Below are 16,947 nucleotides of genomic sequence, written 5' to 3' on the forward strand. Positions count from 1 at the left end.
TCTAGCGGGCAACCAACAGGGCTGTCAAGAACTTTATTATTTCGGAGGCCTTTGGGACCTCTGTGACCAACAACTCCAAATATATTCTACCATGTTAATTTCTACGGTGAAGTCATCTTGCATTATAATAGTGATTGTTTTCATTTTTTCCTGTGATGAAGTTAGACCCCATGTTGCTTCATATTTAGTTTATTTTGTTTGATGGTCTTAGAATCATGTAGTAGTTACTTCCAAAAGTGAGTTCCTTGTTGAGAGTTTGTGAAGAATTGATGGACTCACTGAAGTGTTCGGCAGTTTTCAACAGTGAAACCATCTGTCCCTTGGGTTTTCTTTTTAAACCTCCATTTCTCTAAGAACCACTTTTTAAAAATCAGATAAGAGAGTAGAGAGGGTGAGAATAATCGGCATGCGTTCTATACATTTATGAAATTGTGAAAGAGCACATGTAATCAAGAGAATGTAGAAGTCAGAAGATAGGAAGAAGGAAGGGCTGTGAAGTGCCATGTTAGGCATGGCATAGTTACTGCAGCCGAGAACTCAGCAGCACTGGGCTTGGACAGTCTGGCCATGATTGGCAAGGGCGGGCCATGCGGGGGGGGGGGGGGGGGAGCGCTCTATCCCTGGCTTCTAAACTAATAGCTGTTGATAGATTCTGGGAGAGAGAATCATTATCTAGATTCTGGGAGAGAGAATCATTATCTTCAGTTGTATACCTGCCCCCCACATATTTATATATATTTTAATTAAATATATTAAAATTAAGATGTGTGAGTTTTTTTTTTTAATATTTTTGACCATTCTCAGTTCCTTGCAATTTCATATAAAAGAATGAAGTTAGATTCAACCTTCAGCCTCACATCATATTTATTTAATTTGTTTAACTTGGAGTCTCTGGAAGCCAGAATCTAGGAAGGAGACAATGATGACAATATTTTTTTTTTTTGACTTTTACTTTTTTTATTTTACATACCAACCACAGTTACCCCTCCCTCTTCTTCCTGCTCCCCCACCACCTCCCCTCAATGCCCCCCTCCATCCACCCCTCAGAGAGGGTAAGGCTTCCCATGGGGAGTCCACAAAGTCTGGCATATCAAGTTGAGGCAGGACCAAGCCCCTCCCCCTGCATCAAGGCTGAGCAAGGCATCCCACCATAGGGAGTGGGCTCCAAAAAGCCAGTTCATGCACCAGGGATGAATAAATCCTGGTCCCACTACCAGGGGCCCCACAAACTGCCCAAGCCATACAACTGTCACCCACATTCAGAGTTTCTAGTTTGGTCCTGTGCAGGTTCCCCAGCCGTCAGAGTCCATGAGCTCCCACTAACTGGGGTCGGCTGTGTCTGTGGGTTTCCCCACCATCTCTCCCCCCCCCCCATATGTTCCTTCCTCCCTCTCTTCGACTAGAGTCCTGCAACTTGACCCAGTGCTTAGTCTCTGCATCTGCTTCCATCTGCTTCCATAGATGAAGGTTTTATGATGACAATTAGGGCAGTCATCAGTCTGATTACAGAAGATCAGTTCAGGCACCCCCTCCACTTGGAGTCTTAGCTGGGGTCATCCTTGTGGATTCCTGGGAATTTCCCTAGCAGCAGGTTTCTCCCTAACCCCATAATGGCTCACTCTATCAAGATATCTCTTTCCTTTCTCTCCCTCTCTGTGCCTCCCCCACCTTAACCATCTCAGTTCCCTCATGTTCTCATCCTCCGTCACCCCCCCTCTTCCCCACCTCTGGTTTACCCAGGAGATCTTATCTCTTTCCCCTTCCTAGGCCAATACATGCATGTCCCTCTTAGGGTCCTCCCTGTTATGTAGCTTTTCTGGGGCTGTGAATTGAGCCTGGTTATCCTTTGTAAACATCTAGTATCCACTTATGAGTGAGTACATGCTGTGTTTGTCTTTCTGGATCTGGATTACCTCACTCAGGATGGTTTTTTTCTAGTTCCATCCATTTGCCTGCAGACTTCATGATGTCATTGGTTTTTACTGCTGAGTAATACTTGAGGAGTATAGCTTAAGAGAAAGGCTGGTAGAACAGTTACTTCTTTTTGAAATCTCATGAGCCCAGCCTTTACTGTCCACATTTTTTGTCAGCATTATGATTTTCCAAACCCCTACCAGAATCATCTATTCATCTGTTTATGACAGGATTTCTCTCAACTACCAGATTCTTCTCACAAACCAGGTCCAAAAACCTAAGAGATACGTGGTCAAGTATATTATAGCAAAGACCCTGTTCCTGATGCCAGTTTGCTGTCGTAGTTACTTCTCTAGAGGTTGACTAAATGCTAGGCACCAAGCCACTTGAGGGAGGAATGGTTTCTATTGGTCAAGGGCAAGTATGATGATGGGAGCAGCTTGTGGTCCTGATGCCAGGGCGTGAGGCTTCATGATACCATCTCCACAGACCAAGAAGTAACTCTCTAACTCTCACTGCTAGTCCCCTGTGACATATGTCTTCCAGCGAGGACCTACCTCCCAAAGGTTCCACACCCTCCTAAAACAGCACCTCCACAGGTAGAGACCAGGTATTTAAATACATGAGCCCGTGGGGGTTAGTTTATATCCAGCCATAATAGGAACATATTTTATATTATTTCAGTCTTTGGAAATCTGTTCAAGTTTGCTTTATGGCCTAGTCTGTGGTCTGTCCTGGAGAGTGTTCTGTGTGTAACTGGAATGAATTTATGTTCTGCTATTGTTGAATTGCATGTTCTAGCCTATTGGGTTAAATTTACTTACAGTGTTGTTCAGTCTTCTTTTTGCTCAGTTCTTAAGTCATATTGAAAGTGGGGTATTGAGATCTCCAATTACTCATTACCCATTTCATTTTTATCAGTTTTCCTTCATATATTTTCATGTCCTGTTTTTAGGGCCATCTTTTAATAATTGTCTTCCCAATGATTTATCGTTACAAAATATTCCTCTCTGTGTAGTAACATTCTGATTGAAGCCTGTTTTGTCTGGTATTAGTACTGTGTTTGCATGGTATACCTTTGCCATACTTGAGTCTAGGTGTATTTCTGAATTTAAAGTGACAGTATATTTTAATCATTTAGAAAGTCTTATCTTTTGGTTGCTTAGTGTATTATGTCATTGCCACAGTTGGATCTACTCAATCCATCCATTTTTTTTTTTTTTGCTTGCCTTTGAATTTAGCAAGTACTTTTTCTCTGATTTTAATTTCCTCTTTTTTTCCAACATACCTATTTTAGTTGTTTCTTAGTGGTTGCTCTATCACTTAAAATCTACGCCTTACTTAAGCAGAATCAACTTGATACTAGTAACGTTATAACACACAGAGGTAGCATTCCTTTATAGCGCTATTCTTTTATGGTATTATAGTTATACCTATATAGCTAGTATAAACACAATAGCATAGTTATTACTTGATGTAATTGTGTGACTTGTAATGAAGCTGCTAGAAGAAAGGAGAGCAAGTATACACCTAGAGCTTTTGTTACTTATCCTTTCTGGTTCTCCTGTGTTTATTCCTATGACTCAAGTTACTGTATGTGGTCATATCCACCTGCACAGACCACTGTTTCTACTCAACTTTGTGCTGCTGTAGGTTCAAGCACAGTGTATATTATACTGGTATTGTTTTAGAGCATTGTTTTCAACGGTGTATAAGGAGAGAGAAGTAAGCATCTACATTATCTTTTGTAATTGTGTAGGCCTTTATGATCATAGCTACACTCTACCCAACTAATTTATGTTTTCTGCTTATATTGATTTGTATATTCTGGTCATTTAATATAAAAGAAGTCTCATAGTATGTTGCTTTATGGATTTTTTTTCTTTTTTCCCTTATATTATATAACTTCTTTAACTGGTGTGTGTGCTCTGTTGTGATTTCTGTTTGTTTTGTTTACTGGTATTAACTTGAATTTCAGGTATTTGAGGTCATCATCTTTCAACTGGAAGAACTTTTGGAATTTATTCAAAGCCTGGTCTTTTAGCAACAAATTGTCAGTTTTTATCTGAGAATGTGTTTGTTTTCATATTTTGAATGTGAGATACAAGATTTATGGCTGACAGGCTTTTTTCCTTGTTCTTTTTGGATATGTTATTCCATTATTTTCTAGTTTCCATCATTTTTTTTTTAAAGATTTATTTATTTATTATATATAGAGTGTTCTGTCTGCATGTATCCCTACATGCCAGAAGAGGGCAACAAATCTCATTATGGATGGTTGTGAGCCACCATGTGGTTGCTGGGAATTGAACTCAGGATCTCTGGAAGAGCAGTCAATGCTTTTAACCTCTGAGCATCTCTCCAGCCCACTTCCATCATTTCTTTCTTTCTTTCTTTCTTTTTTTTTTTTTTTTGAGACAGGATTTCTCTATGTAGTTTTGGTGTCTGTCCTGGAACTCACTCTGTAGACCAGGCTGGCCTCAAACTCACAGAGATCCGCCTGGCTCTGTTTCCTGAGTGCTGGGATTAAAGACGTGCGCCCCCACTGTCAGGAAACTTCTATCATTTCTGCTGATAAGTCAGTTGTACATTTCATAAGATTTCCCTTGTAGTTTATTTTTTCATGTTGTTTTCAAGACTTTTTACTTGTCTTTGACTTTGAGCATTTTCTCATGATCTGTTTATTGATATTTTTGTGTTGATCTTGCTTGGAGTTTATTGAACCCATTTGATGTATGAGATTCTGTTAGGAAATTTTCAGCTATTTTTTTGAATAATTTTTCTGCTCCATGCTCTGCTCTCTGCCCTCATAGGACTTTCATTATTTATCTAGTAATGCAATTAATGGTTTTTCATCTTTCTCTGAGACTTTTTATTTGTTTTCTCTTATTCTTTTTATTGCACAATGCATCAAAATCTCTGTCAGTCTGTCTTCAAGTTAGGATTCTAGCTTTTGCCATGTCATGTGTTGCTGGGCAGCTTCTTGAAGTGAACTTTTCATTGCAGTTATTATAAGCTTTAGCTCCCAGAGTTTTCAGTAGTTCATTGATTATAATCATAATCAACGTAAAGTCATGAACCTTTAAACCACAGCAAATGAAAACAATCCACAAGACCACATACTGTGAGATTCCTTTTATGTGAAATATCCATAATATGCATATGAATAAAGGCGGAATACATCTATGAATAGTTGGCTAGGGTGTGGGTATGGAAATGGAGCATGGCTGTTTAATTGGTACACTTTGAGGGGAGAGTAAATGGTCTAAATTTAGTTTATAGTAATGATTGTACATATCTGTGAATACTAAAAGCTATCAACTTTTGCATTTTCTTTCTTTTAAAATACCTTTTATTCCTTCTTTGATAATTTCAAATGTATATACAGTATATCTTGATTGTATCCACCCCCAGCCTCATGCTTTTCCTGTGCCTCCCTAATTCTCACCTTCATTTCCTCTGCCTCTTCATTTAATAACTTGTTGAGTCAAGTGAGTACTGCCTCCATGAGCATGGACAACCTATCAGGGGCCACATCTCTGAAGAGAAATGACTCTCCCCTCCTGTAGCAGCCATCAACTATCAATAGCTCCTCAGCTAGGGATAGAACCTTATGAGCACCTGTACCTTCTATGCTGGAATCAGTGACCTGGCTTGATCTTGTGCAGGTAACCATAGCTGCTCCAAGTTCACGAATACAGCAGCCCCGCCATGTCCAGATGACAGCATTTTACAACACTCTGCTCCATTCTCTGGCTCTTACATTCATTCTCTTTCTCTTCTGCAATGTTCCTGAACCTGTGGGGTTGACCACGATGTCCCATTTAGAGTTGAGTACTCAACAGTCTTTTATTCTCAGCATTTTAACCAGTTTTGCACAGACTGAAGCCCACTGCAGAAAGAAGCTTCTCTGATCTTGAGAGCTGCACTCCCTGTGGGTATAAACATAACTATTTAGAAGGTAGTTTGACAGTGTCACTTTAGGAAAACAACAACAGTGGCCCCCGCCAACGCCTCTACACACATCCAGGGTCTATGCCCTCCCCACCCATTTTGACCAGTGTTACAGTACTAGGCATGAATACGCTCCCACGGACCAGGCTTCAGATCCAAGCAGAAAATAGCTGTTTGCCTCCCTAACGATCATGGCACAATTGTGCCCATGGATACACCTTGCCTGGCAGGTTGGTACTGTACAATTCAGGGTCCAGTACTACAAAAGGTAGCTAGCAGGGAGAAGGCTTCCAGGTTAATTTCAGCATGATTTCTGTATTTGCTCGAACAAAGCGTGTTGTGTCTTCAGCAGTAGGGTCTTACCAGCTAGAAATGATGGGTAACCAAGAGAATGGCAATAGCCATTGTGTTGTTTTGAGGGCTTCTAACATTTTAAATGGGTGAATTTTATCGTTGAAATTATATCCCAAAGATAAGGAAACAAAAACATTTAGTCAGTTGTTATATTTTAAATGTTGTATTTGTTTTATATTAAAATGGTAATTGGGCAAACTTACAGAGATTTTGTGACCATGCAAGTTATTAGAGACTAATATTTTAAATAAAGAAGCAATGTGTGTGTGTGTATGTGTGTGTGTGTATGTATATATATAATTAATATTTCATAATCTAATTAATCTGGTTTATACTCTGTGGACTCAGATGAGTCTGTTCCCAGCAAGTACAGTGTATTGGACTGGTAAGTCATTCTAGGGATGCCGACCACTTCCTGGACTTTTATTTCCAGTGTCATAACTGAGGTTTTCAGTTTCATTCACATCCCTCTTTATACTTTTTAAAATAATGATTGAAAAATTTGCTAGTGGTGTTATTAATTTCACCATTTACATCTGAAACCATAGGTTTGAAAACTTTGGTTTTGTCAATATGTATCTTTTTAGTCATATTTCTTTAAATATTTTGGTATAAATGCTTGTATTTAACTTACTATTTTTCTTTCAGATTAATTTCTCCCTGTCCCAAGCAGTAAAGAATGTCTTATTGGTGGTTTTCTCATGGTTCATACTTACGATAATTATTTTGTCTCTGAATACTTTTCTTTCTTACAAGAGCTTTTCAGTAATGCCTTTGTCTTTCTATGTATTAAATCTGAGGAGACAAGGCAAGGCCATAGTTCCTCAGAATTCTTCAATCATCTTAAAGTTTTAAGAAAGTTAGTTTCTTTTTGCTCCAGTAAATTTTTTCATAGTAAACATAGAATCATCACAATATATCTTTGTCAATGTGTATGAGATGTAATATTTCTCTATTCTTTTCTTTTAATAAGTTATAATGCTTTAAAACCATTTAAAACTGACTTTCTTGGAGAAAGCTTTAAATATTTTAAAATATTTGTACATAAAAAAGAAAAACTTAGTTTTAAATCATTTTTGAAATTATAAAATTTGCTTAATTGTTCATTCAAAAAGACTTGATTAGCCATTATTTCCCAAATAGAAGAATCAAATAGGTTTAACATGGATAATAGAATGAAACAATAGAATCAGTTGATTAAATAGATTTAAATATGGTTTTAGAAAATTGTCATGTGATATATTGGATTGTTCCCCTTCTTTTTCAGGAACTCTTGGTGTAATAACAGAAGCTACAATAAAAATCAGACCAACCCCTGAATACCAAAAGTATGGCTCAGTAGCTTTCCCTAATTTTGAACAAGGAGTAGCCTGTTTAAGAGAAATTGCAAAGCAGGTAATAAAAAAAAGTAGAAGATATGTATGCAATTATAGTTTTAAAATTGTGCTGTGTAATTGTGATGTTTCATGTACACTTTATATTTAGTTGTGTTATGTTTGTAATTTTTTTTACCATGTTTTACATGGAAATTACCCCTTTAAGTACACTTATTTTGTTCAGTAATTACAGTGCTCTCACACCTATCTCTTGTTTGAAGAGGCTCGTGTGATTTGGGGCCTCTGTAAGATAGGTGCTTAGATTCTTGGCTTTGAATGGTTCAGCTTTGTGTTGAATGCTATATTTTGTAAATTATTTTAGAATAATATATCTTGTGATGAATTGAAATGATAGTTAACTTATCTTAAATAAAACATTTATTGAAATTGGAGGTGGCCAGTTGTGGTGGAACATGCCTTTGATCACAGCATTCAGGAGGCAGAGGCAGTCAGATCTCTGTGAGCTTGTGACCTGGTCTACATAGTGAGTCCCAGGACAGCCATGGCTATGTAGATAGACCCTGTCTTAACTCATCCCCCCCCCCCAAAGAAAGATAAAGAAAAAATTAGAGATAATGACTGAATTTAGAAGTTTAAAATGTAGGTAAACATTTTTAATACATAAAATGTATTAAATGCTGCTAGGTGCTACTTGGTTTTATATTATTTTAGCTATTGTTTAAGTAATATAGTTAATGTAGCATACTTCTTTGTAATCTTAAAAAACCCACAATTCCTGTCTTCTGCCTTCCTAAAAAGAGAAATATCATTTTTCCTTTAAAAAAAAAAAAGACTACCTCATGCCAGATTTTTTATTTCATTCCATGTTAGTGTGGAAATACCTTATTTTATTCATTGTTTGGATTGTAGTAGTTTATGAGTTATTCTTTTTTTTTTTTTTAGCTTTTCTCATCAGTAAGGAGGTTAAGGCAATATAGTTCACCTCTTCTTGCTTTCTCTAAAAACATTGAGTTCTATAATATTCCCCATTAGGTATGCAAGTAGAATCTTTTGTTTTATTTTTTGTTTTTGTTGTTACAGAGTCTCACTGTATAGCCTTGGCTAGCCTGGAACTTGCCGTGTAGACCAGACTGGCCTCCAACTCATAGAAATCCACCTGTCTTGGCCTTTTGAGTGCTGGCATTAAAAGCTGGGACACTGTATACCTGGTCCTGGAAGGGGACTTTTTGGTATGACCTGTATAGATCAACTTCTCAGTATTCAAAGAAAACTGGAGGCATAAAGGCAAGGAAAATATCTAGCCAGTTATCCATATTCACGTTGGACTATAAGATAGTGAAAGGCCAAGTGGCTAACTGTTTCACCTTCCCACCATTCCAAGGCAACCATTGTTGTGATACTAGGGGTTGATCATGCCCAGTGTCTTGTGCATGATAGGCAAGTGCTCTCTACCATTGAGCTGAATCCCTGGCCCTTAAAAAACACTTTGTATTTTAGGATGGGCTGTCACTGAACTGCAGAGGAAGCCTGTACTCACTGTAGCTCAGGCACGCCTTGAGCTCTTCCTCCTCTTGCTTTACCTTTCAAGCCTGGCCTCTCTGTTTTGAAGAGTGTGGTACTGGGGATGAAAGCCCTGCTTTGAGCATGCTGGGCAGTCAATCTATCACCAGTCTGTATTCCCAGCAACTGCTAACATTTTAAAGAACTTAAAATGAGGAAAATATTAGACAGACATACACACACACCCCATTTCTTGTGTATAAAGAACACTCTTAATTTTGCATTCTGAGGTACTCATTCTGTCTGGTGGTTTCCATTTTCAAGAGGTATGATGTAGATGTAACCAACCGTCTTATTAAATAAGAAACACAGAACCAATGCAAAGAAGAAAGCCAAGAGATCAGAGCTAAGAGCCTTACTCGTCTGCTGCAGCTAGCCTCTTCAGCCAAGAGACCTACTTCCTGTGTTTTTGTCTTTATATAGACTTTCTGTTCTGCCTTCTCATTGGTGGTAAACCCAACCACATGACTGCCTCATCACTGCCTTCTATGGTTGGTATTGAGATTAAAGGCGTGTGTCTCCAATGCTGGCTGTATCCTTGAACACACAGAGATCTACCTAGCTCTGCCTACCAAGTGCTGGGATTAAAGGCGTGCACCACCACCGCCCAGCTTTTGCTATGGCTCTAATAGCTCTGACTTCTGGGCAACTTTATTTATTAACATACAAATCACATTTTAGTACAAATAAAATATCACTATAGTATGATCACCAAATTTAGCAATAAGTAAGGATAACTTTATAATTGTTAGCAGATTATTAGTAACTGTTATAGCTTGCTAGACTTAGCATAGTTTTCCTTGTGGTGGTTGACCAGAAGAAGTATGGTCCTGGCATGAGCATGTTTGGATGTGTGGCAGGTTACCTTGGTGCCAAAGCAGAGGTAAATGTTGACGTTCTTATACAGGAACTTAAAATTCACCCAAACTTTGCTTCAAGTCATGGTTAGACAACTAGAATGTAGAGTATTATGTCATGCTTTCTAAAACGAAGACATGACAGTAATATTTAAAGAGAATTATCATGGAACTTTTTTAGGAGTAAATATGTGTTGTGCTAAAATGGTAACTGAGAATGGGGAAGTGAAGTTCAAGTGTGTTCTGAGGATGTTGGTAAGTCTTCTGCCACTTAAAGATCAAGGATGCACAGCCATAAGGTAGATGCACTAAGTAAGAAGGCTGTTACAGAACCGATGGCTTTGCTTTTGAATTAGTGACTAGAAGAATGAGGAGAGCTAGCTTTTTTTTTTTTTAATTTAAAGAAAGTAGTTGGAAGTTCACTAATTAAAAAAACAAAAATTTCAAAATACATGTTAATTTTATTAAAAAAAAAGAAAAAAAAACTTTCAAAGCTTTTAAAATGTAGCCCAGATTTTATTAAAGATGTAGTCCCTATCTTCTCTCAGTCATGTTTTGAACATTGTATTTATAGTTAATCAGTATTGCCTGTTTTTTGTAGCAAAAAATATCCATGACTGCCAAAGTAAATTTTTCTTGGGTTAAAAGAGTGGAGAGTGTTCAATTACCGGCAGCAGGAAGAGAGGATAGAGAGCTTCTTTCTAAAGTGCTGGCTCCTCCAACAAAGGAAGCATGCAAATTTTATGTGAGAGACCTATGCATGTGCATAGAGGAACACACTTCAGAGGTGGGCACATTTTTGAGCATGTGTAGTTTAAGGTTGTTCAAGAAGGGAAGATGGATAGGTTTAGGGACATGCTTAGCTTAATGATTAAGCACTATTTGCAAAGGTAAAAATGGTGGCTGAGAACCCTTGGGCATGTTCAGCTTATGTCATAATGATGGCAGACAAGAATGCCTCTGGGCATGCTTGCTTCCCCCCAACAGATTTAGCAGCTCGGAATTGGCAGTGCTTCTTCATTGCATCTTCTGTCAGCTCAAATCAGATTGAAATAAAAAAAAGTTGAAAGAGTATTTTGGATCTGTATATTTTCTTGATAATAGATCTCAGAAGGGTCATGTTCAGCTATGTTGGCTAATGCTATGCTTCCTAGTCTCTCCTCAAGTGATTGGATTCATCAACAAGTATTGTAATTCAGGTATAAATACTTTATGCTTTCCTGAATGGCCATCCATTTTCACACATTGCACATATGCACTTGAAAATGCCTTTGGTTTCATCACTGAGAACTGATGTGTAAATCTACAGAAGTCCTGTTTATAATGTTACTACAGTGGATGGAGCCATTCAGTTTGAATATGAATAATTGATACAGGCTAGTGCAGTTTTTTATAGTTTGGTGTACTTTTATTAGAAAATGACACAGAAGGTCTACTTGTGCTGTTGAAGAGCAGGGTAGACTCCTCTTCCTTCCTGGCATAAAGCAGCAAAACTTGCCCTTGAGTAAACAGTTTTAAGAACCTTAGATACTCAGCTGATGACTACAGTGCAATTCACTGTACTGAGCATACATTTGGAATAGAGATAATAATGATTGATAGTGCCACCATGTGGTTACAGAGCAAATCAGCGATAAAGTACCTTTCTAGACTGGAGTTTTGTGTACTTAGTAATAAATAGCTTTTACAGACAAATCATGTAGACTAGAATAGAAAGCTTGCCTTATTTGAATCTGATTTAAAAATCTAGGTGGGTAATAGTTTATTCTCAAGCATTGTTCCTCACTGTGAAACATGGCTAAGGATTTATTCAAATGCAATTTATAACAAATGCAATTTGGTAATATCACATTATTTGGAGACCCACAAATTTCATGCCTTATAATGCAAATGTACAGGCATTGCTTGGGTGTAGGTACAAATAATTTTTTTAATGACTTAAGAGATATTGACCCCTTATCACTTTACTGAATAGAAACCTCATGCCAACAGTAGGTACTGTATTCTGTTCTGTTTTTTGGTTTTTGAGACAGGATTTTTCTGTGTAGCTTTGGAGCCTTTCCTGGAACTCACTTTGTAGCCCCAGCTGGCCTCGAACTCACAGGGATCCGCCTGCCTCTGCCTCCTGAGTGCTGGGATTAAAGGCATGTGCCACCACCGCCCGGCCTGTTCTCCTTTTGCAGTAGTATATTCAGACAGAAAAAAGCTCAGAAAATCATGTTTTGCTTAGTTTCAGATTTGGAATTTCAGTTGATATCGGGGACATTAGACTAGAATAGACAGTGCATGCTTTATGATTGTGTCAAGTTCTTGATTGAATGAGTTGGCTGCTTGTAATTCTTTACTGTCATTTCACACTTTCATTTTTGCAATAGTTTTACTCAAGTCGCTTTCAAAATTGCAAGCTGTATGGTGGGTGAGTGTTTTCTGGAAAGGAGCATGTGTGTTCACAGTAGCAAAATTGGTGCTGTAGGTTTTTGTTACTGTTCTTACTGAGGGTGATAATTAAGCAACTTCAACTGCCAGTGGGGTGCTCCCCTCATGTCTCCTGTGATCTTGTCTATGCGAAGACTTGTCCTCTTTCCTGGTCCTCTGAGGGGCTAGAAAAGAAGAGTTTGTGGGTGGTAGGCCAGTGCTGTCTCCACGTTTGCTCAGTAGATGGATAAGTGATTCTTTAAGACTTTCTTAGAAAATAGATTTCCCACGACAGTTAAGAGGTCAGAATGTACTGTCCATGTTAGACACAGCATTTTACTGTTTTCTTGTTAGTCCAGAAACAACACTGATGTTCTGCAGGGCTGGACACAAGCTCAGTAGCTTAGCCTCTGTTTCTTTTTATTGTTTTCAATAAGAATTTAGGATTCTGTCCTTCATGTTGAGAGAGGGGCATTTCTTTCCATTAGATGGCAGCTGACTTGAATACATTAGTCAGTTCTTGGGAACTGCTTTTCTCAGTGTCAGAAGCAGATGTTTAGAATTGTAAGCCAAGAGGCAGACTTTGCCTTGCCTTCACCTCTCTCAGACAGTGTTCTTTTCTGCTTTCTCTCATTTTTGTTCTCACTGGTTTAAGTAATTTTACATTGATAGGTATTTCCTTATGCTAAGTTTAGATCAGAACAGAGAAGTAGTTTGTGATTCTGCAAATTCTGCAGGAGTTCAGATAAGCTGAAAATAATTAGTTTTAACATGTACTTTAAAAAAAAGTCCTTTGTATATTCAGCAATAATTCTTGGGTACACTTGCTACTTATGAAATGGAATTGTCATTAAAAGTTACCATTTTTACATGTGTCACTTTTTTCTCTAAAGAGAATAACTGTGGTCAGTGGTTTGGTTAGTTGGGTTCTTTACAGCTGTGATCCAGTGAAATGAGGGTCATTGTGTGGCACACTCTCTGCTAGAAGTTCTTAGAGGTTGTCATTGTACCTTCATTCAACTGGAAATAAAAGTAAAGTTGTCATTAGGATGCTCATACAGACTTGTGGCTCTTACATGCAAAGGGAAATATTTACCCAATATGTATTTCATGCTTAAAAAAACCCAGAGATACTTGTCTTTTAAGAAGAAATTTCTTGTTTACAATAGACTCCTAGTTATATGCATGTCATTTCCAATATGACCAGTGAGTATTACCGTTAGTCTTACATACATGATTTCACCTATAATATCAACTCTGGCTATATTTAAAATTTATGTTTCTAGGAATTTTCATTCAACTCATACCTTTCATCCCCCCTTTGAACTTTTTATTAATTTATCATTGGCTTTTGTGTAGGAAAACTGTGCTCTTAACATTATACTGCATAATGAAATGGGTAATGTGCAAATTAAATAGACAAGCTCTCAGTCTCCTGGAATTATTAAAGACTCAACATATCCGAACTTCACTGAGTTTAATTTTTACATAGCATTGCACATAGGGTTTACAATTGAAGCATTTGTTTCTGATGAAGCATCTAGACTATCATTTCTTTTCCTCTCTTCTCCTCTCCTTCCCCCTTTCCTTTCCTTTTCTTTTTGGTTTTTGGAGACAGAGTTTATTTGTGTTAACAGCCCAGGCTGGCTTCAAACTCACAGAGTTGTCTGCCTCTGCCTCCCAAGTACTGGGATTAAAGGTGTGCGCCACCACTGCCAGGCTAGACTGTTTCCGATAGTCTTTAGGTGCTGCAAGCCGCGGGAAAACATAATGGAATTCAGCTACTATCACAAAAGCTACTACTTGGAAAAGTCAAGGACTTCTCCAAAGGTCAAGCCATGGCTTAAGGCGTCTTGGTGATATTTTAGCTTTTGTATATATATTAGCTGGTTCCTAAAATGATTTTCTTGTGTGCTTCCAAGTACTCCTAACAGTGTATTTATCTAAAATGCCTATCAAGCATCCAAGGCCATATGAAACAATGCCTGTCTCCTAGGTCAGGCGGATAGCTTTATTTCTTTTGCAATTTAGGGTGAGACCCTCCTTTCTTATACAACCTTACTAATAGACCCCTAACTTCTTACCTAACCACTTCTCGGAATGTAGACTGAGCACATAGATCCCCTTTTTGATATACTAACCGGTCAGTAGCACTCAGTTGACTTCCTCTTTTACCACTCCCATTTTGGATTGTAAAAGAAAGCCTGGTGGTCACTGCCTGAGGAAAATTCTTACCTGCCTTTATGACCCTGTAGAATTCAAGCCTGGTTGACCTTGCTTGACCAGGGGCTTGCTATTGCTTGGGTTTATAACTGGATTGCTGGGAGACTTAGGGGTAATGTGGAGAACTTAGAGACAGAGAACGGAGAGGGATAAGGAGGATTTTGACCAGAGAGTACATGTGGACGAAATGGAAGATGAGGAAGAGTCAGATGGGGAAGTCCTAGCTGGGTAAGAACAAGGTGAAAAGGACCTAGATGAGGCAAAATTAAGACAAGAGAATCAGGATAGAACTTAGAGGGAGCAGTAGATAAATCTAGAGAAAAATCAGGCAAGAAAGGAGCTAGGCATGAGAACAGAACTGTAGCTGTGTATATAGGATGTTTTGCCAGAGGAATTAAAGCAAGTGGACTATAGAGCTCAGTGTGCTGAGATTCTATTTCCCAAAAATAGTCCTCGCCCTTAGTAGTTCTCTCTCCTGAGCCCCTGGGATGTATAATATTAAGGCTGGTCCCTTAAATATTATACAAGATTTAGGCTCAGGAATTTGGGCAGGAAGTTTGTCTTGCCCTTTGAAGAAACTTTCAATTCAAAGATGGCTCACTAGCTGTGGCATTCAGTGATATACTCTTCTAATTTGTCTTTAAGAAGTTAAAATAGTAGCAATCTTAGAGGGATTTAAAAGGTGCATCCATACTGAACTCTTGTAAAAGCTAGTCAAATGAGAGACATCTCTACTCATGTGCCTCATCTCAAGCACATGTTCTGGTTTTCTCTGGCAATAGCCATGGTTTAGTTTAAGGAAAACATTTTTCAGAAATCTTTTAAAGTGTTTCTTACAGGGATTGCCTTTTTTAAATTTATAAACTAGTTGGATTGAGATACCTGTTACTTTTTAAGTTAGCACAGAGAGTAATACTGAAATTTACTTCTCGGTATAGATTCAAGTAGATTCCTGGTTGTAAAACCCTTAAAGAAATAGTTAGAATTTTGACTTGGTCAAATCTGTACTAGCATTTTGAGTTCTGTGTGCTTACATATTTATTCATCAAGATAAAACACTTGATAGTTTAAAAACTAATTAAAATTAGTGCACAGTGAGTTTTTATACTGTTTTATATTAGAGAAATTCTAGTAAGTGCACTTAATTTTTTCATTAACTTCAGTTGAAGTAAGCAATTTTTGTTTGTGCTAAAATTGCTTGGATTTCTCAGTAAACCCACCATTAGTTTGTTGAGACAGTGTTCCCAGGTTCTTTTGATACCTATCAGCAGGGGTCACTATAGCTAGGGTCTTCGCCTCTTTATCTGCTATGGTGTTGCTTACTGGGACAGTATGGTGTGAATTTGATCTCCAGTTCTTAGAGTTTATTATACTCTTATCCTTGAAAGAGGATTGAGTTCATTGTTTAGCGTGACCTCCCCATTTTGAAAACAGTGGAAACAGCCTGATCTGAGCTATACGTACTTTAAGACCAGGGACATGATTTTGATGTTTTGATTATATGAACTTTTCTTTGATCAGTTGTTGTGGTAACTTTTAAATGTTTCATATTCTAAGTAAATTTTTTTTGTATATGTAGAATGATCTGTAATAATTTTCAAATTATCAGTTGCTAAAAGCCAGCATACTAACCTAGATACTGTTTTTTATTTGAATTCTTTGCTTCTGTGAATTTACTTAAGATAGCAACTGAAAAACTATTGACTTTGAAAAAAATATAAAACTTTAAATCTGTTGACTTGAATTTGATAATTTCTAAGATTCAGTGTTAAAAACTTTATTTGTTCTGGGGTAGTATTTGTTCATGTAACTCAACCACCAAGTTAAAATCCTGTTCAGTTTAGGTGAATACTGGTAGCTGCATGATTTAGCAAGTGTTCTGAAGCTTTCTTGCCTATTTTCCCTGTTTTTTTTTTTTTTTTTTTTAAATTTATACACAGAACATTGGGATAAATAGTGTAGCGATCACCTGCATATTAACTTCATAGGAACAGTGTTTCTGTTTGTTCCTTATGTATATGATTGTGTACTATTGGAAATTAAGTTGCAGACACCATAACACTTGACTCCTAAATACTTTAGCAGTCATCTCCCCAAAAATAAGAGAACAGCATTCTAATCACAATATGATTATTATATCTAACGAATTACAGCGGTTTCTTTTTTTCTAAAATTTTATTCACCTATTTAAGAAAATTGTGTATTCCATTGATTAAACCATTTGAGAGAAAAAAAGACACCCCATTCTACAGCTTCAGAACACCTTGGACCATTTTGGGTTTTATTGTAGATCTCACTTCCTACCTGGTTTTCCGTTACCAGCATGCAGGTGA

The 16,947-nt window shown here is 37.6% G+C and overlaps 1 protein-coding gene across 1 annotated transcript in view; it reads left to right on the plus strand.

Moving 5' to 3' along the window:
* Agps (alkylglycerone phosphate synthase) overlaps positions 1–16,947 on the plus strand; it is a 103,680-nt gene that overhangs the window by 44,229 nt on the left and 42,504 nt on the right. The window contains exon 11 of the mRNA XM_059260742.1: positions 7,490–7,617. Coding sequence (XP_059116725.1) covers positions 7,490–7,617 — 128 coding nt within the window. The remainder of the gene's footprint in view (positions 1–7,489; positions 7,618–16,947) is intronic.

The sequence above is a fragment of the Peromyscus eremicus genome, chromosome 4 (assembly GCF_949786415.1).
Source record: "Peromyscus eremicus chromosome 4, PerEre_H2_v1, whole genome shotgun sequence".
In the NCBI taxonomy this organism is placed as follows: domain Eukaryota; kingdom Metazoa; phylum Chordata; class Mammalia; order Rodentia; family Cricetidae; genus Peromyscus; species Peromyscus eremicus.